Genomic DNA, 22,099 nt, shown 5'->3' with positions numbered 1-22,099 from the left:
AGAGAATATATGTATTAGGTATTGGTAATTACAAAAATGCAACGATATACATATCAAAGGCTTTTAAATCTATGCTGCAGAATGCTGGCAAGAAGCATGATTTTTTATATGTATTATCAGTTTGATCTATTGCTATTTAGTCGCAACCGCAGCATAACTTTAATATGCTACAACCACAAAGAAGATGAAGTTATTTTTGATGCTAAATGATTTGACACTTTGAAAGTAGTTTACAGTTAAAACTTTATAGAATCAAGCTTTTTGTGTTAGATCAAGAATATTATATTGCATTCGCTATTCATCGCAAAGTTTTAACCATAACTTATATACCCAAAGTCAGAATATATAACGGATGGAAACAACAACTGGAAAAGTGTAGTGAAAACAAGTTTCAAATGCCACTTTATCTTGCGTCCAATGCCAGGCTGGGGCTACACCTTATTTATGAGAATGTGTGTGTGTGTGTGTGTGTGTGTATGGTTGTGCCCCGCCACAAACGACAATACCAGCGACTTGTCAGTGAATTTATGTGGCAGACTTTTCAGCAAAATAAGCAACTCTGGTCCCACCCTAACAGTTTTGGCCCAAAAAAGAAAGTAGAAAAAGAAAGTTATGAGTTTTGTGTCATAAAGTGCCACAGAAATAGCGAATGCCAGTGCTAGAATCCTCCTCCTGCAGGATCTAGTGCAGGTACAAAGCACCCCTCTACTCGTTTGGCCATGTTAGCTGCTGAAGATGTAAGATGTTTATGCAAAAAGCTCATTTCATGCTTCCGTTTCCGTTTTTTTTCCTGCTGCCATGCAGCAAAACAAGCAACAGTCCCAATCTAACCGCCAACTTCCACTCATCCCCCACTCCCCACCCGATTACTCACATGTTCCCTCATTTTTGGAGAAAAACAAAATCATAAATTTGTAATAATATAAATAATTCCTTTATCCCAATGCGAAAGCAAGACCATAACTTTAGCTTAACATGGCAAATGGATGAGCAAACAATGTTTCAACTTAATCCTGCTAAAGAAATTCTTATCGTTTGATAAATACAAGAAACTAAAATTAGTGCAAATTAAATTAAAATCTTTTTGTTTTTTTTTTGATACTAATCAAGTTAAATGCAGTTAGCAAAGAGAAAGGAAACAGATAGAAAAGGAAAGGGCAAAAATAAGGATGAGGCAGTGGCCCATTAACCAGAGAACGACTGTGGCATGCTTCAATCTCAGCTTTTTGGCTTCGTTCGCTGGTTATTTCTGCTGTTGTTGTTTTTGTTCTTGTTGTCGTTGTCGTTGTCATGCCACGCATCGTGTCGCCTACAATGTGGCAACATAAAACTATTACCACGACGACATGAACACACACAACTCCTAATTACCCAGGGATTTGCATTTGTCTTGCGGCGTGCACACGCACACACACACACACACACACACACACACACTGACTATGTGGCACATGCAAAGAGATGTAGAGCAAACGAGATATGTGGCATGTTTGGGGCGTGGGCGTCGGCGTCATAAAAGAATCTTATCTAGGCAATGGCTGGTTTTCGCAGTTGTTGGGTTTCTTTTTTCTTTTCTTTTTTTTTTTTTTTTTGCTTCCTTCACTTTTGCCACGCCCAACTCTTGCCTGTCTTTGGCATGCATTCGCTTTCGATTTGCTTACTCTATATCCTTCTCAATTTAGTCTTGTTTTTTGTGTTGTTTCTTTAATTTTATGGAACGACAGCATCAAGGCAAGGCGCCATTTTGCTTTTCACTTCATTGCCAGTGTATCCCCACCCCCCCGTCTTTACGAAACCCCTTGACTGTGGAGGCGGCTGTTACTATTTAGCCCCCCAAAAGTCATTAGCTTGTCTCGTTTATCTTTTAATGAGTGTAAAAAAATATATATATATACATATATAAATTGCATAGAAGAAAGAGAGAGGGAGAGAGAGAGAGAGAGCTAAGGACCAAGGCCGCCAACAAATTCGGTAGATGGAAGCAAATTATCAGACCATTAAGATAGAGTGATGGAGGGGCCAACGAGAGATAGGGGAGGTTAAAGTTGAAAATATAATCTAAAGGTTAACTTATAGGCATTAACTTTTCATTAAACCCACAAATTAAAAGTAATGCAAACCAAAATTAAAGCTGCCAATATGAGAAGCACTTTACTAGAAGCCGCCTGCAAAAGATTTCCATCCTTTCATATACACACGAACACGTTTTGTTTTTCGCATAATTCGCCTTAAGGTTTTATTCGTTCATTCATTTGTTTTTCCTTTAAAGCTGAGAGTTGACTGAAGTGAAATGGTGTTTATCTAACGCTTTCTGTCTGCCCTTGGCTTCTATGTAGTTCCTACTTTTACTAATCTACCACTCTTAGCGTTTTTAACTTAACATAAAGCTTTGCCTTTAACCAAACGTTTGCTTGTCCACAAATCAAGTATACGCACTGTTGAACACCCACCCACCCTTGGCAATATTCTCATTCCTCTTGTGAATAGCTTGGCGCTGCCGCTCCTTCTACTGCTGCTGTTTGTGGCGTTTTGCCTGTTTATGCTTAAGCTGCCACTTAATCCAGCCACTTCATCCGCTTCTACTCCTCCCAGAGCCACGCCCCTTTCCTTGGTGTGTGTGTGTGTGTGTGGCTGTGTGTTTGCGTGCTCACCGGGGCACGCATTTTTATTTATTTTTTTTTGTTTGGGCACTTTTTTTTGCTGCTGCTGCCGTTGTCGATGTTGTTCCTGTTAGCCCTTAATTAAATATTAAATGCGCCTAATTGCGCATTTCATAACTCAGGCAACGGCAAGTAATTAATTATTTATATTCAACTAAATTGAGCAGCTTCAAGCACGACACACAACAAGAATACACAAAACTTTACTCCCTCACCTTGGGGCGAAGCGAGAAATCAGATTTCTGGCCTGGCAACATATTATCATATTTACTTCTTAGCTCATGTTAGTTCAAAACGTCAAAAGCAGTTGAAACATGCACACAACCAGAAGAAAAAACCCCTTTAAGCCATTTTAGGATCAATTTCAACACCTTACACCACACATACACTCACACACACACACACCAACACACGCACAAAGATATGAACATTTAGGAGAAAGTCAGATGACTTTGAAGTGGAAACTTAAACAAACAAAGCCTTTGGGGCATTTAATTATGGAAAACTACACGGATTCTGTCTTCGTTTACGTACCTCTATTGCCAGCTCCTGCATAAAATGAATAGACGAAAATTTTAGAGTATAGCCACGAACTTGATTAGCTTTCATCCAGGAAAAACAATTCTAAGCATCGAAATTAAAACCGAGAAATCACAAGGCACCATCCCGCTTTCATTGTTCGGCCACAATTTGTACAACTTTTGGCAGCCAGTGGTTAGAAAACTTTCACAACACATTTATACACACACACACATACACAGAGAGAGAAAGGGAAAGAGGGTGAGAGACAAAGAGATAAATAGAGGGAGAGTTAGAGACAAAGACAAGAGAAAGTTGCTCTGAAAACTATTTTCATAAATACATAGCAGGGACCAGAGCCAAATGCAAACACAATTCCGGCGACGTCTGACGACGTTCCGACCCTTTCGTTTGTTCTTCGCCTCCAGGACTCCTGTCCTGTCCTTCTGTCCTCCTGACAAACGGACAGTCAGCGTGAATCCTTTAAGTTTCTTTTGTTTGAAAATGTACTAATGCCAGTTTTTCACTGTGTGATTTATCGGTTTCGTGGTTCACAGTTCGAGTTTCAAATGCATTTTCCATGTTACCGCCACCCGCACAGTTCGCCCCACTAGAAACCAGACCAAAAAAACCATTCCATGGCCATTTCAATGGCAACAAACAAATTTCAAATGGCTCTTTGGCTCTACCATTTCACAATATTTCTTTTCCTCGCCCTCAGTTTCTGGGTGTCTTTTGCTTTTATCTCATTTGGTCTGTGCGTCGTGGGTGAAGGCAACAGGAACGACAAAGAAACGAAAAAAGAATATTTTTTCCCAATTCCGCCTTTCGAAATGTCAACTCATGTTGCAGTAGGCGCAACTATGTGAATAACATTCGAAGTGGACTTGGATGCTTCATTAATATTTGATTTATTTCCACTGTGTGAATAAGTAGAGACATAGGTAGGTAAGTTGGGCAGATTGGTCAAGCTGGCAATTGAAACTATAATCAAACCCCTGAGGTTGTTTAATTGTAAGTCACAATGACAAACCACATTTAGGGCACATGATTAAATATTGAATCGAAATTGCTTTGCCAAATGGCCTGTAAACACAAATACACACATGGCCACATCTTTTGGCGGCAATCGCTTGACGCGAGGAGAATGCAAACAATTATGGTTAAATTCATTAGCGAGTCATGCATAATTAAAGGACAAATGACCACATCACGCCTGTGTTGCCTGCGGTTGATCCTACCGGCGGCCTGCCAGGCATAACTAAGCGGAAGGATAGACGAGAGAGATTAAGAGAATAAGAGATAGATATTTTTTTCTCTGGGAGACGGGGTATCAAAAGAAACCACTCAAAATCAATGTCCTTGCAGGAAGTGCCTTGGCAATTTGCAATCCTTTGTGCCATTACACAAGACTTCCGCAGGGCCCTGGACTCCTGGAGGTTGTGTCGCCTGCAGCGACAAGCTACTGCAATCAAAGTATTACGGAATAGCAGAGGACCAACAGCATTAATCCTTCATTGGCAATCAGACGAGAGAGAAAACCTTGTCAGGGCCCCTTTTTGGTGATCAACTCAATGTATTCCATACCAAGCTTTCCAGGCAAAAGGCGGAAGTTGTAAAAACGCCAACGCCGCACACAAAGCAAACATGAAGAAAGAAATTTTTGGTGCCTGGCTGCTGCTGCTGGTTTGCCTTTTATTGCTCTCTCTCTCTCTCTCTGCAGCTCACTCTCCCTCTTTCTCTCTCTCTCTCTCTCTCTCTGTGTTTCTCTACTTTGGGGCAGACCCCACCTAACCAGTGGCACGGAACCGATTATAGTATTCCGTATTTGGATTCAGATTTGCCTGAGGGCATTCGTCAAACGACGCAGCTACTGAAGCAATTGTTTCGCCAAGTTTCCTTTTTGCTTTGTTCATTATGTGCTGCTCCTTGATGCTGCTTGCTTTCTTTTCCATTCGTTCATACCGACGTTCGTTCCTTTGTGTTGAATAAACACTGATTGATTGATTAGAGGCTTGAGCCTGAGAGATGTGTAGGTTTCTGGGGGCTGGGAAGGGCATACCCAGTCTCTTATTCTTATATGATGGTGGCACTAAACTTAATGAGAGACCCTCAAGCAAGTGTCGCATCAATCAAGAGCGCATTTAATGCGTTATAAGTGTGTGTGGCAACAATTTCTCTTGATTTGCGATTATTGTTTAGGTGTTTTCTGTGTGTGTGTGTGTGTGTGTTTGAGATACATCTGACAGCTGGCGATTAGCAAGTGGATCACTTAAATGAATGGATTCTTCAAGCAACCACATTCCTTTTCTCCCTTTTTAGTCATTCTATCGCTATTTTTCTTTAAGCCGAGTCACCTTTAAGGCCCAATCTCCTATCCCTAAACAAGAACTGAAAAAAAATTGGCTACGTGGCCAAGCTCAAGTGTCAGGAATGGCAATCAACACAACTGAAATCGATAGTGGCGAGTGTTCTGTTCCCTGCTGGCTCAGCATTGTGGCATGTCATGGCTTCCGTTTTGTCTTTCTCTCTCTCTTATGCTTATCCACCTCAATCTTTCTCACAGTTTCTCTGGCTAAAGTCTGACCGTGTCCATGTCATTCCACAGAATCATTTCATCAATAGACTTTGGCCACTAGTTTTATACAGTTAGCACTGCTAACATATCCTACTCATCCTCTCATCCTATTTCCACCCCTCCACCCGGCCTCTTTCTACCATTCTTTTCCATTTCTCTGCTTTCTATCACTGGGTAGAAAAGTGCTCATTATCAGTTGAAATGTTGTCAATTACGGATTTTCGTTTGTTTTGTTTTGATTTGACTTTCAATTGAATTTCGTATTGGCATTTGAATATCCGACATTGTCTTTTGTCCTTGCCGTTGCCATCGTCACGACCAGTTTGCCACCCAATACCAAAGCAATCCCAAGCCCCGATTCCAAATCCTCCCGCCCAATCTGTATTGCCATTAAGCTAGAATGCTTTTTCAAAATCTCATCGCTTATGATGAGTCCCTACTTGTTTCCCCCCCAAGCTTCCTCGTTTGGCCTCGTTTCGCTCTCCTTCTCATTGATAAACTGCAAACTTTGTACATAAAAAATTAATTTGATTATTTTTCTTTCTTCGGAGCCCGTAGAATTTGCCTTAATGATGCCATAATCAACTGTTTTACTGCACTTAGCGAACAGAAAGAGAGTAAAGTTGACTTTACACCGATAAACTCGCATAAATTTTTGTAATTAAATTCTTTGGCAAAAACAAAAAAGAAAAGAGAAGAATAGAAAAGCTCCATCATAAAATCTGTCAATTTATTTTTCTTTTAAACAAACTACCCATTTAATGTTTTGAATTGAGACTATCTAATCGGTATCTAAATATGCATATCAAATAGAAATTCTCAATGCAAAGAAACTTGGTTATTACATTCTCTAGGAAAGGCAAAAAAAAAAATTTAAAAAAAACCTACATACAATGGGGGCGTATGATTGAAAATTTCAATTAAAATCATAAAGGAAAATATTTTGCAAATTTTGTTTGTTGTTGCTCCTCTCTTGCTCTTCCCTTTTTATTTAAGGGATGCTGTTGTTGTTGTTTTTGTAGCTTCTAAAAATTATGCGTAGCAGAAATTTTGCTAAAATTCCAATGGCATCGGCCGAAAAAACAATAGCCAAATAAATGGGAGTGCTTGTCGTCGTCGGAGTTCCCGTTGCCGTTGCTGTTGCCTGGTTGGTTGGCCAACCACAAAATAATTTGCTTTTGTGCTTCATCATAAAGGAGATTATTTTAAGAGAATGCTGCTTCTGAACTGAGTTGAACTTAACTGAACCGAACTGGAACAATAAAGCCAAGAGCCAAAGCAAACGAGACATTAAAGTTCAAAATGATGGCCCAACAAACTTAATCGACTTGCCAGCAATAATATTTAAATTTAATTTAAATGCTCACATGAGAGCATTTAACATGGCCAAACAAATCGATGACCATGCTGCTGCTCCTCAATCTGCAGGACAATTTGCAAAATGGAAACGAAATGAAAGCAAAGGAAACAAAATGAAAGGAAAGGTCTTTTAGCTATCCATGGCAAATGCAAAGCTATAAAGCTTCTGAGCATTTTAGAATTTGTTTTGGGTTAATGCGTTTGTTGTTCTTATTCTTGCCACAAGTATATATTTCAAGGGGAAGTTGGGCGGGTGAATCAGACAATGGACAATGTGAACCCACAGTTTAGTTCAGTTTAAGCTAATGACATTTTATTGTTCCTCACTCTCTCGTCGTCTCTATCGTTGCCTGGGTAAATGACATTTAAATTCAAGCTTAAGACAATGAATATTTGTCTTAACGTAAATGATACATAAGACCTAAGCGGGGCATGAGGCATAGTTAATGCATTGATATGATGAGATCATTATCGAAAATTTCTTGCTAAAATTTGCTAACTTTTGACCCATTAGCTCTTTGCAATGTTTTTGCTGCCGCAAATGAAAGGAAAACAATTGCTCTTGCTTTTGGCTTCGTTGCTGCTGTTGATTTTGTGGTCTAATTGATACAAGAAGATATCAGAGTCCAGATATATATGGATGTGGCAACAACAATAACCCGGGCATAAGTCACCAGGCAAAGTTAGAAATGCAACCAGCAGCAGCTGACAATTGACAATTGTTTTCAATGCTGTTGTGTGTGGTCGGTCGGACGGTCAGATGGATGCTATCCTATACGTTTCTCCTCACACATTCAATCTATTTCAGTTGTCAGAGACACAGGCGCTGTCAATCAGTCGAGAACGTTTGTGAGAGGAGAGAAATGAAAGCTGTAGGAAATGCTGGCAGTGTGTGGGGGGCGGAGGTGTGGGTGTTTAGTAGATTGCATACACTGCGTATGCTTAATGCCATTTGGCACACACGTCCGCATGTTGTGTGGCTGTTTAGTTAAAGGTTTTTGTCTTCCTGCAAAAGTTTTTAAGCACGTCGAGCTGTTGAAAACTTACGAACGCGTGTCATTGAAAGCCTTACAAAGTTGTCACACAGACATAGACCCTGGCGATAGATAGATAGATAGACAGTCAGACAGACAGATGGACTACAGAGAGAACGTTGTACCAAGAGCTACAATTTCAATTTGTAAACTCCATGTGTGTGTGTATATGTGTATGTGGAAAACTTTGACAAGTGGCCGAGTTGAGCTTAGTCAGACCAACGATGTTATCAATAAGCACCCAAGCAGCATCATCTCATCTCAAAATATGATTATATGCTGCTTCAAAAAACTTTACCCCTTATGCATTCTACTCTAAAATTCTGGTTTCTCTTCTTTTCTACTTTTTTTTTCGCTTTCTACAGCAGCCACAACAAATATATACATACTGCCATGCCCGGCCAAGGCAGAGGAAAACAAGGTGGCAGCGGCGGCGGACCTGTAGCTGGAGCTAGAGCCATGCATGCAACATTCAATATGCTGGTGCTGAGCTGGATTATAATCTCCGACTTATTGCTCAGTGGTAAGTGTACAAAGAGTTCATACTCATACTCATACGCATACTCATATTTATACTTATATTCATACGATAGTATATCCCATCCGCCACCATTCACATTCATGTCCGTCTGTCATGTTCAACAAGCTGAATTTATTATGCCAACTGCGTGCGCCAATGTGGTTAAAATTGATTATTTAATTTACCCCAAAATAACTGTTTATATTATACATTGAACTGCCCACAATCCGAACAGAGCTTACCCTTGTATCTTCAAACCCCCCTCTTGGAAGGCAGTCAATTTATTAAATATATATAACATACACACACCCACTAGCACACACACATATCACCATAATACGAGCATGAGCCGCTCTCGCTTTTGATTAATATTGGTTTGTCCAATTAAAGTTGCCATAATTTGCCCAACCGCATTCGCTCAATCCCGGCCTGATTCCGACCCCGGTTGAACACAAAAAGTGTTCGACGTGTGGCCATGCCAACGGACAGCTCATTTATTTTTAAATCAGTTTTCATTTGTGTATGTAAATACGAACACAAGTGTTTTGACCCAATATAAGTGTATATATCCTGGATAATTCTGTTGAAAATTACATACATTATTTCATAAGATAATTGCCAAGTACATAGTACTTAAATTATGACTTCAATTATGGCTGAATAAATTTCAAGTAGATTTCTGCGAGAACAATTTTTGACTACACATTCGCATTTGACCTTATAATGTTGTAGAATAAATTGGCCAAAAATTAAGTAATGAGAACAATATTACAATCCCTAGGAAAATACTTGTTCTTTATTGATTCAGAAGATTCACCAGATAATCTGAAAGGACTTTCGGTGACACGATTTTATCAAGACATTTTATTTTCGTTATTAAAACTTTATTCGTTGCTTAAAGAATTAATTTGAAGTTGTTATCTTTAAAAGTTGTAAAAATCAAGCCAAGAAAGGTTTTTTAAAAATTATTTTTACTAAAAAAGAGAGTTACGAATTGATTTAATCGCGATGTAGGCAATACACGAATATTCCCAAAGTTATTGACTTTAAAATAAGGATATTTAAGAGTAAAGTGTATTATTGACAGACTGTTACTTGATGTAGTTAAAATTAGACTGTAAAGAACGGATCAGAGTTGGTGGTTCAATTAACAATAAATCCGGCTTGCATAATAAAATAATAGAGTAATTATGGCATCCATTTAATACAAGAATTGAACAATATCTTTTAGCAAACATATCTGTAAACATCAAAAGTTAGACATTAGTTACTTTTTAGATTTGATTACCCTGCAATTAAATGCTACATGCTTCAAGTTATAAAAATATTGTTATTTACTTGTTAATATTTATATAAATTCCCGTCGTCTTTTTTTCATTTATTTTTTTGGCTTTAAGGCAATGGCTGTGAGCTGAATGTTTCAATTTGAGTGTAAATGAAATAAAATTGCAATATTAAATAAATTACATTAAATATTGGATAAAAGTTGAAATGTGAATACAAATGGATGTAGGAGAGGGTTCGTTGGGAACTGGAAAGGTCGAAATAGCCAGGGGCTGACTGTGTCATAAATTAACATTGCAAATGGATGCCAGACAGATGAAATGCAACTTTTTGGGCCCTGGCGAATGCGTCGCGTAATTAAGTTTTTCTCGCCGTGTGGCTTAATTGAATTCAAATTGTTGCCACATGCACCACCATTTTCGAATGTGAATGTACTTTATTATTGACGTTGTTTCTCGCTGCAGCTGCAGCCTAAGGTGTGAGGCTTTTAAACGGCTTACTTTAATGTCTTTCCTTTCTGTTTACAGTCCATTGCTTAAAGGACCTGAAAATATTCGTACCGGAGGCTGTCATAATGGGCAATGCAGCGACATTGTCTTGTCAATATGATTTGGAGCAGGTAAGTGACACTTTCCGGCAGGACGAGGAGTGCCAGCAAACAACAATGAGGTAGTAACTACTTCGAAGCGGCGGCTCGGCGGCAATGGCATACTTAATTATTATAATTACTTGCACTTTGTCTTGTCTTGCTCTCGTCGTCGTTGTCGTTGTCGTCCTTACTGTTGTTTTTGTCTTGGCTATCCATCCATTCTGGCTACGCTTTTCATTAACGCATCTGTTTTCCCTTTCTACGCTTTCTTCCATTTTTTTTTGCGCCTTTCGTCTCATTTCTTTTGCAGGCGGCACTATATTCTGTACGCTGGTACTTTGGTCAGGAGGAGTTCTATCGCTATGTACCACGCGAGGCCAAGCCCACATTTGTCTTTGCCGTGGCTGGCATTAATGTTGATGTAAGTTAAATTAAGCATGGAAATGCAACGCATATGTCAAATTAATGCGGGAAAGGGGGTTCCGGTTACGGGTTCGGTTACACTCTATGGTTTGCTGTATCTGTTTTCTGTTTTTACGCGAAAGTGCAGTGATCTGGACGACATGCCTTTGCCTGATGTTATATTTTATTTGTTACCCAACAACGTCAGAGCCCATTGTCAATTTAATGAACAAATCACACAAAAAGCTTCCAGAAATGGAAATATATATTCAAATGTTGTGCAAATATTTAAATAAATGTGGACAATGGCGGCGGACATGAAGCTTTTGCCATCAGCAACAACAACAATAACAACTACGGGGCAAAGCGACTTACCGACTACCCATCTCACTCTTACACCATTTCCTTTCTCATTCTGACTCTTTCTGTTTCATTCTTTCGATGCTGTTGTGTAATATTTGTACACCATTTTTATTTACAATTTTTGGATTGTATTTTATTTTTACATATATATGTTTGTATGAAATATTCGGCTGCACAATTTGAAAAGTGCCACAATACACACACACACACACACATGGCACACACACACAGTTGGGTAAAATATTGCGCAATGTGCAAAATAGTTTATGGCGCGGCTGCTGGCTAACAAAACGAACAAAAAAGTACATATAAATAGAAGCACCTAGTGACGATGACTGCAATTGTTTAGTATTCGCTTTCGCATTCACATTCACATTCGCACTCGCATTTGCCATTGCAATCGCATTCGTTGTCCATGTCGTCCATGGCAAATGCTCCTGTGTGCGCTCATTAATAAAAACAACAGCCTCAAAGTATGCAATAAATTCTTCGTTGAGTGCGGCAAGCGAAAAAGCATTTTTTGGACAGCTTGGTTTTCTTTTTTTTGTTCTTCTTTATATTCTATTTTTGTTGATTCTAAAATACTTACGATCTCTCTCGCAAATTTCCATCCGTACAATAAAAACACCGCAATAAATACACCCTGACCCTAAATTTCGGTTTATTTATTTCTAAATAAACTTAAAGATACCCTTCAGGGATAAGTTAACAAAAGTTGAATTAAAATTCTTGCAGGTCTTTTGTAGGAAAATGTTTAAGCCCATCAATTTCTTAATTAGGATTCAGAGTGTTGGCATTTATCTAGGATTTGGAAACATTCTCTAAGCACGTGGAAATAATTGAAAGTTCTGGGAATTTCAGCTTAAATTATATCAACTTTGCCATTTAAATACAGTTCTTTAGGTTCTTTTATTTATACACAAACTTGTCAATATATATAAAATTAAAGTGCAAAATAATTAAATTCAACTGTTAAACAAAAATGTCGCACTTTGTAATATTCAAATATGAAGATAAATAAACATTTTTAAAAAATACTGGTAAATGCAGACACAATAAATAAAAATGCATCAGAAACTCAACTTATTATTTCAAATATTGGTTAAAATTTGTTTCATAAACTAAAAGTTTACATTCACACAAATAGATATTTATTGTTATATGGCCAATCATTTATTCAATTGATAGAATGTATATGAGTTTGTCAAAGTTATTTTCAAACTTTTAAAGACATTCCATTTACTCCCATTGGACAATTGAAATTCCTTTTACCTCAAATTGCCCTGTGCCCGTGTTAAACGAGCAGCGATTTTCATTGTGGCACTGAAAAGCAGCAAGAAAAAGTACAATATAAAACAACAACAGAGAAATAAAAAAAAAAAAAATATGAATCGCTTGTCGTATAATCATAAATAAATAAAATTGAATTTGCCATGAAAAATTTTTGTGTGCGAAATATAAATTGAAAACTCATTCGTCCGCACATAAAACTCCAAACTCATTTGCCAACACTTCATACAACATTTTTCAAATTTTCCCAAAATAAAACAAAAGCAACACAAAAACAAAAAAGAAATCAGGAGAGAGAGAAGGTTCCGGGGTGGATGGAGGGCAACGTTAAATAATAATAAATAATGGCATAAAGAACATCGAGAAGGGGCGAATGATGGAGTAATGTTTGTTTTATGTAAGCGAAACAAAGCAAAACCAGAAAACCAGTGGGGACGGCGGAAAGCTTATAGAAATCATTTGCCAGGCTTCCGCCTAGTTTTGTCTTTGTCTCGCTCACAAATTCGCTGTCTCTCTCTTTCGCTCTCTATCTTGATTGCTTGCTTTCAACTGCTCTGTCCTCTATCGATAATCGCAATGGGGCTAGCCACATCAATCAGTTTGGCCATGCAGAGTAACCGGAATTGATTAATTTGCTTTGATTGTGTCTTTAATTTGCACTGAAAGTGGAAAACGAACGACCAGAAGCAGATACAATATGAATGAAAAAAAGAAAAGGGGGTTGGACAAAAAAAGAAAAGAAGAAATGCGGTCCCCGAATACGAGAGGAATTCAGCTCGAATGTTAATTTGCCACTAATTAGCATTCAAAGGCATTTTTGTACTAATTAAATATTTCGATTGCAACCCAACTCCACCCAAACGGGGCGTGGTGGGTCAGTTGTGCATGTTAATTTATTTTTTCGTTTTGTTTTTTGTTTAGTCTTACATAGCCAACGAATTGGAAACTATTCAAAAACAGTAGAAAAACTATATGTAGAAAAAATTCAACCATTTGGCATTGATGTTAGTGTTTGTAAGGTAATTTTTTTTTTCGTAGCCTACTTATGGGAGAGTGGAAATAAAAATTTTAATTTAAGCAAATTTACACTCCACCTGCTGCTACGAGCCAAACTCCTTGAGATGCAATCAGCTATGAACCGCAAAAGGTGAAAGGCATAAGAAAGAGTAAAGAAAGACTACAATGCCGAGCATAGAGAGCAAGAGTGGAGCCAGATGGTTACGAAGCGAAACAAGGACAAGTAGCTAGTAGCAGGATGCCTGATGGCGGTTGGCGAATGGTAAAAATGGTAGCTTCATTTAGCCATGGTACTTCTGTGTGCAATGTTAGGTTAGCTCTTGTGCTCTTGAAGGTTAGCACAGAAGCCATATTAAAAGGTTTACTTTTCAGAAATAAGCAACCCTATAAAGCTCAGTTAGATACAACTTCTTGATACCGCTTAATAAGAATGTAAGCCAAAGAGCTGGAGTCCTTTTTGATCTATGATTCAAAAAGGGGGCCTAAAGTTTATCTAAGCTACTGGAAGAGTTCTGAAATCAGAAAGAAAACTAATTTTATTGGAAATTAAACTGACTGAGACTTTTTTGGCAATCCAAACATTAATTATATTAAATTTTATACCTAAAGTAATGACAATTGTCACAACAATTGTCATTGTTGTTTACAATCGACAGATTATTTCTAGGTGGTCAAGCTTTTACACAGGTTATTCCATCGTGAATCGTGTGGTTCCAGAGCTACCAAAGCCTGCGACTTAAGGCAACCATTTGTGACATGTTCATTCAACCCTTTTTAATTACAGGGTATTAAAAGCTTGCACCCCTGAAGGTAACAAATCAAAATGAGGCGCTGAGCAACCAAGTTGGGTTTTCTAATTTAAATTGATATGTAGTTCATAGGAACTAACGAAGGCAAATAGTCAAAGGCCAGGCCACAAAATGTAAATGGAAATGGAATTTTTAAGTTATGCCAAGGCAAATATGTTTCAAATGCTTACAAAGATAGTGGGAAAGAGATGGGGTTGGGAGATGGAGCAAGTGCCGTAATTGAGATTAAAACATTATAACTTGACTTGTTTTACTTTTGCTAAATCATTTCAAACAGCTAAACACACGCTTAATGAGAAAAGTTCTACACCGTGCCAAGTCATCGTCGGCTATTATGCATATGTGTATATTTGAATGGGGTGGCAAGGTAGGTGGGTGTGGCAAACGTATGGGTTGGAGAGTATCTCTCTCTTTCTCTGGCCTGGCTGGCTGGCACTCGGGACCACCACCAGCAGCAGCACCACTTGAAAGGCAGCTGCTGCTTTCTCTGATGCTGACATGCGATGATGCACTTGTGGGCGGTTTTCTTTTTTTTTGGAGGTGGAGATGGACGACGCCAACGACGGCGACGACGACGACGACGACCAAGTGCACTCCTGTCGTCCACTTGAGCGTTATTGGAATGTAAATGTATGCATATTAAGGTGCGGGGCTCTGAGTCGCGCCAACCAACTTCAAAAGTCATTCAGTCCACCCCCCCTCCACTATTCCTGCACATATTCGACAAACCTTTCACACACAAACACGTCAGGCACATGCGAAACATAAAAAGCAAAGATCATCATGTTAAATGTAATTAAATTTTTAATTTAGAGTCATCATTGCTTGCCTTGGGCATAAGCATGGGCATGGGCTCGGCGTTGGCAAATCTTCAATTAAAAAACACAATTAAGAGTACCGCCCGCTGAGCTTGCTCACAGGACACAGGAATAGGATATGCCAAGTGCTCTAAAGTTTTGCGGCTTATTCATTGTCCGCAACAATAAAAATCACAAGCCAGCACAAGCAGCTCCTCCTCATGGCTCATGGACTGACTGTGGACTGTTGTATGTTGTGCCTCTGTGCCCCGAAAAGTTTTTTTGCACACTGTCAACACGGAAGGAATTATTCCGCATTAAGTTTGCGGTAATGGCAACGGCAAAGGCAACGGCAACGACTGTGGCAGTGGCAATGCCAGAGTCACACACACGCACACCAAATACAACTACTGCTGATGTTGTTGTTGTTGCTGTTGTTGTTGTGACTGGAGCATTTGCTTTTAACATTGTTAATAACCCGACACGCCTCACATTTATGCACAGAAATGTGCGCTTAAAATTAATGCACTTGGCTCTGGTAAAAACGAGAGCAAGAAAATGAAGAGGACCCCGCTGACAATGCCGGCGACAGGAATGGCCAAAAAGTTGCTCGGAACGACTCTGAGTGGACTGAATTCGTAGGGCTTCCACTTTTGCCTTCTCTGCATTCTCTTCCCCCCAAAACCTTTCCCTTTCTTCAGAAATGTATTTTTTGGATATAGGCAACCCGTGTGGGTGAGTAGAGAGAGAGGAAGAGTTCTGGGACTGTTATTAATTAGATGCACCAGGGGACGAACTGACACAAGGGAAGGAAGAGTAAGATTTTGGTACATATAGTTTTATCCTTGTAAGTTGCAAAAGTTTAATTGAGCACTGGTTGGGCAAAGATAAGTAATTAAAGCAATGTTGCCGCCACAGCTTGCTCTTAAAGCTCCAAAGTCCAAACAACAATGCACTCAAACTAATCTCTTGTAACTCCTACGAGAGTATGGAAATGTTAAAAGTGATCAAATTTAAAAATATTTAAGGTGCTTACACACTTTTCAATTTCTCAATTATAATTACTCTTTTAAAGGATTTTTGGATTTTACTTTCTGTAAAACATTTTAAAGCTTATCTTTATTTCGTCTAAGAACTATTTGATTCAGAACAATAACTATGTAGAAAATTTCTTCGGCTTTTCAATAAAAATGTCAAACTTAAAGCCACGTTACACAAAGGTACTAAAGAAGTTATGAGCATGACAAACAATCGCCCTAGGCTTGAGCTTAAATTTTCGTAGGTTCTTCCCTAACAAACGTAGTAAAAACGAGACATTTCAGACAAAAACATAAAACGTGTTCCCCACAATTTATGTTCGTAATAAATGAACAACAATTTCAATCGATAAAATCATTAAAGATAATTGACAAAGGCAACTTAAAAACTTACTAAAAGTTTCCAGGTTGGAAATAAATAATCAGAAATTTAATATCTAGATCGATATTCACAAATTGGCAAAGGATTTTTTTATTTCCAATTTTGCAATTCATCAACCATCATTTTAAGGCTTTCAATCTCTTGACAGTCGGTTTCTCTTGTTCACTTCAATTACCGTTATTCTCGAAGCGAATTGCTTGTTTTTTTTTCGCCATCTTTGTTGGCCTTGGCCAAAAAGCTCTTGTGACAAATGGCAACAAATAAACATAATAAATATAAATGCGAATTGCATGCAATGCACACAGTCACACAGTCACAGAATAGACTGAAACTAGCCATTTCGCTTTTTCCACTCTCTCCCTGTTCCTTTACCTCTCCAGGGGACTCCGTGCACCCGCACAAAAATCTCCACAACAATGAGCACAATAAAAAGCCATGCATTTTCCAAACACCAAAAATTGTTCACAGCCAGCAACAGCAACAACTACCGCACCGGAAACATCTCATTCACTAAATTTGTGGTCGCTCCCGTTTTTTGCCCAAAAGCGTTAGGCAGTCGAAGTTGTGTCGAAATGCCAACGGCAACTGAACAAAAATGTGGAATGGAATACGACTGCGAGGATAGGATGGGTTAGGGTTAGGATAGAGGGTATGGATATGGGTATGGGTATGAGAATCGGCCGTTAGTTACAACAAAGCTCGAGGCAAACGGAAATTCGGCATGACATAATACGTGCACACATGTGTGTGTGGGTGAACCTAACAGCACAAGAGTAGTCAGGGAACAAGTGCAGCAAGGAGTAGTGAAAGAGAAGTATGTGGTGTGGCTGGCTGGCTGGCTGGCTGTCTGCCGCGACTTGAGTTGATACAGCAATAATTCATAATGTGTTGCATGCAAACGAGGCTACAGCTGAGGCAAACAAACACACATGGAGCAGTCCATGCGACACAGCGTTGGCAAAAATTAAAATTGCTTTACAACAAACAGCGGAAACTCAGCGAGGAGCCAAGCGCAGAAAATGAAAGGCAAGGCTATGCCAGGCGAAGCAGTGAGGATGACTGGAATAAAATTCATTGTATTCTTACTACTCTCGACGAAAGCGACTCCGGCAGCACATGTGGAGGAGGGGATGCAACTTTTTTGCTGCCTTTTTTTTTTTTTTTTTTTGTTGCAGTAAAGTTATTATTTCATAAAGCCAGAATTATTGAAACAATACTTTACTCTCACACACTCTTGGCTTGAAGAGGGGAAAGAACACTTTTTATGTCTGTGTGTTTGTGTGTGTAAGCTATATGGTATGCAAAATTAAGCTTTAGTAGCTTCATATATATGCACATGTTGTTGTTGTTGCTGCTGCTGCTGCCTGCCTGCCAGCAAAGTTGCAGCTGCGGCTGCTAAAGTAATATAAAATATAAATAGAAATTAAAAGCCAACAAATAAAAATAAATAAAAACAGGAAAAAGTGCTGCAGCAGCAGGAACAGAGGCAGAGCAGAAAAACAAAAAAAAAAGAGAAGGAAACTTTTTGCACGACAAAAGCAACTAAAGTTGCGTTGAGTTTTTCTCGAGTTGTTTGCCGAGCGGTAACAGTTACAACAAAAATGGCTACCAGTTTTCCATACATACATACATACATACATATACATATGTACGTATGAGCAACTAAAAGTAGATGATGCCAGGCAGGCATATAATTCCTCAAAATGGCAGACATTTGCGTTTTTTTGTTTGGCGCACTTCCTGGCGCTGCCACTTCCGTTTCCGCCCAGTCACACACACACACACGCACACACACACAAAAAGCGACAAACAAAGTCACATGCAATTAAATAAATATGACAACAATAACAAGCGACAACAACAACTACAGAAAACGTAACGAAGCCACAACAATTTGCTGAATAAAAAGGCAGTTGCATAAATAAAACAATAGTTAAACCTACTTTCATTTGGTTTTTTTGTCCCATTTTTTAATTGAATGCCTTCTCTCTCTCTTTTTATATGTTTGATCACATAATTAGTGTCATTTCATTAGAGAAGTTTACATTTACATTCACCTCTCCTACAGGAGCGGAACTGGCTAAAAGCGGTGATAAACAAAAGCTGCTTTCATAACATTCAGAAACTTTTCTTTCCCTTTTTCAAAATGATTTCCCTTTTGAGTTGTGGCGCCTTTAAAACACTTTTAAGTGAACATAGGACTTAAGAAAAGCATTTGAAATCTATTCTACATGTATACCGTTATCTATATTTGTGTTTGTTTTACTAAAAACATATGTATGTATGTTTTTTTGAAGCCTGTCGCAACGAAAGCTGGCTCGAGGAAAAATTTCTCGACATCACAAAGATTTCTGTTGAAACACATTAGACTTGGCTAAAGACTTAAGAATTCCAAAGGCCACTTTATAGAATGTGAAATGACAAGAATCGCCTGTGGCTTGAGCCCAACATAGTTGAAGTTTGCCCCTAAAACACATCCAATGCTAGTCGAAAATTACAACTAAATGAAGCGATAAAGAGTGATGCAACTATTTGTAGAAATGAATTGAAATTAAATTTCATTGTTTTGTCCACTCATAATTAGTTCATTAATCTAAAGATTAAAGCAATTCTCTCAATTTGAAATATGTCGAATGATTCATAAATGTATTATCTAATTTGCTTTAATTTAAAAATACATTCCATTGAATTTCATGTTCGATTCAAACAATTCCTTTTAATGAATGGAATAAAATCCATCCTGGTCTAAAGCATAAATTTCATATTGCATATGCAGCTAAATATATATTCCACAATTGTTGTGATTGCTGATTTGTTTAAACCTGCTCTCTGCAGGTCCACAATTCGGCTTATTTCCAATGTGCACACACACACACACAGACAGAGACAGGGAGATGGAAATAAATAACTCATGTAAACTAATTCGAAATTAATGCGGAACTATCAGTGGTCCAGTGGACATTATTCATAGCTCATACGACATAAAACAACACCCAGGATAGTCCCACGATGCTTGTAGGTCCTCCTACTACTGCTCCTCCTCCTCCTCCTTCTGCTTTTCATGTGTGTGTGCATACATATAGACAACCTTATCAATACGTTTCGCATTTGTTTTCATTTTATGATTCCGTAACGAGATCAACGACAAAAGCCACTAAGACCACACAGTTCGTTGGAATTGGTTAGAGAGTTCTAGCCAATATGCCAAATGGATGGTTGCCCTGGAGCTAAAAATGGGTGGGACTGGGTGTCGGTTATCGAATGTTATCTGCTTGAAACTACAAGAGAAATAAGCAACAACAACAAAACAGAGACCACCATACATATGTACATACATACATATAGAGACAAGTCTGTCGAGCAATGCGCGAAAGTGTTGAAACAATCGTAAAAAGCAGTTGTGCGCCTCAGGCACAATACGAAATGGCAACAGGGTTGGTTGTATAACGTTAGAACTAGAAATGGGACAACAATGAGAGGATTAGTCGAGATGCAAATGAACAAAACCATGGGGAGAATATGTCGAACCAACCAAACCAACCAGCCAACGCACGAGCGAACGAACAAACGAACGATAGAACCTTTTGGCGGCATATGCAAAACTCGAACCAACTAAAATACAAAAGGCCACGTCTGCGATAAAAGGACCAACACAAGCGCGTTAATCGCGACTGCGTTACTGAAGTGGATTTTGAGAGTACGAGATTGCTGCTGTGTTCCACCCAAAGTGGCAAACTCTTGCTGGCAATTAACAGAAAATGCTAAATTGCGACAACGACCAAAAAAAAAAGGCCCTGATAAGACTAGGCGAACTTTTAATACACTAACCAATACTAAAGTGAGAATCCTTTTTGGACAAAAACAAGATATGAAAATGAATTAGATTTAAGCAACAAATTATTTTATAAAGTAGGACAAAGAAAAAAAGAGTATCTATATTATCAGTAATATTGCTAGAACAAAATGCACTTATACTCATTTCTGGTCTGTTGATTATGTCTGGCAAAAAGACTGTCAAGTGGTTCCTTTACCCAGGAAAATGCAATTTTAATTTGCGGTTGCCAGTGGTTTCACAACGTCATTTTTCTCATTTGCAGTTATCCAATTCGGATGCCACATCCGTCACACTGAAGGGCGTCACTCGGGAGCTAAGCGGCATCTATCAATGTGAGGTATCAGAAGATGCACCACTCTTTCACACAGACATACGTTCGGCCCATATGCAAGTGATTGAATTGCCCAAAGATGATCCCGTTATGCAGGTGGACAAGAAGGTGATTGGTGTGAATGACAACTTTAAGGCAGTGTGCACAGTGGGACCATCATATCCGCCGGCGAATATTACCTGGTACATCAACGGACGCAAGGTAGGTTTAAATGGCAAATCCAATAAATTGCTTTACGTTACTTGTGACCGTTTTTTCTGAATATATTTACACTCACTTATTTATGTTTTATTTTGTTACTTTTTTGCCTCATTTTAGGTTTATAAGACACCGTTACAGCGTATCACACAGGATGCTTTTGAAGGTTCGACTACATACTCCTCGCTGGAAATCTATCCGCACAGTCAGGTGCTGCAGGGTTTCTTTCAGGCCATGCCCAAATATCATCCAAGTATATTGCTGCTTTGTGAGGTATCCATACTCCATGTGTTCACAAAGAATGTCCAGCAACGCATAGGACTAAGCAATGCGCCGTCAACAACCATTTCACCCAATTTACTGGGCCTCGAAGGCTCCAAGCGTTATGTCAACGGTGATCCGGACAATTCAGCCCTGACGGGTGCCTCTCAATGCACCTGCTGCACTGGTGCTTTAGGCCTTCTCACATTGACACTGGCCACCCTGGCGTTAGCTCATCTGTGACCACCACATGTGGCGGCACAAGCAGAGGCATAAACAAAAACATCGGGAAGCGAAATGGCAACATGCAGCGTGACATCCAGCCAGGCTCGAGTACACTCATATAAAGTGTAATTAAAACATAACACAAAACCGAAAACCAAAAAAAAACAAAAAGGAAACAATAAAAAATTAAAAAACAAAAAAAAAAGATACGTGAAGCGTGCAAAAAAAAGAAAGAAAGAAATGAAAACCAAAGAAAATGAAATATTTTAAAAATATATTTGCAAATCGTTGTCAACGCCAAGTAGCATGTGTCCATGTATCCCTCCTTCCTTTATTTTTAATACCCTGTAACCAAAAGCATAAAAGTATACTTTGAAATCAGCAAAAGTGTAGCACAAAGGGCTGCTCGCTTGTCTTATGTCTGTCTGTCTTTTTAACTGGTTTCTATGGACTACTCTCTACCCTGCTGAATTAGTTAGAATTTGGGCTTCTTATTTTTGCTTTCGATCAGTTAAAATGTTTTTTCTTTGTCAATTTTGTTTTTGTTTGTATGGAACTAGATTTAGCTCTATTTTTTACTTCAGAGTTAATTTTTTATAACAATCACCA

The 22,099-nt window shown here is 38.7% G+C and overlaps 1 protein-coding gene across 1 annotated transcript in view; it reads left to right on the top strand.

The window, feature by feature from the left end:
* Positions 1-21,661, top strand: part of LOC6647194 — a 62,230-nt gene extending 40,569 nt beyond the window's left edge. Inside the window, exons 3-7 of the mRNA XM_002070462.4 lie at positions 8,516-8,673; positions 10,482-10,573; positions 10,854-10,964; positions 20,738-21,007; positions 21,125-21,661. Of these exons, the coding sequence (XP_002070498.1) occupies positions 8,544-8,673; positions 10,482-10,573; positions 10,854-10,964; positions 20,738-21,007; positions 21,125-21,508 (987 nt within the window). The 5' untranslated portion in view covers positions 8,516-8,543 and the 3' untranslated portion in view covers positions 21,509-21,661. The remainder of the gene's footprint in view (positions 1-8,515; positions 8,674-10,481; positions 10,574-10,853; positions 10,965-20,737; positions 21,008-21,124) is intronic.
* The last annotated feature ends 438 nt before the right edge of the window (positions 21,662-22,099 follow it).

The sequence above is a fragment of the Drosophila willistoni genome, chromosome 3R (genome assembly GCF_018902025.1).
Source record: "Drosophila willistoni isolate 14030-0811.24 chromosome 3R, UCI_dwil_1.1, whole genome shotgun sequence".
NCBI classification, from domain to species: domain Eukaryota; kingdom Metazoa; phylum Arthropoda; class Insecta; order Diptera; family Drosophilidae; genus Drosophila; species Drosophila willistoni.
Note: the sequence above shows the minus strand (reverse complement) of the source record. Positions and strands in the feature narration are given on the sequence as shown.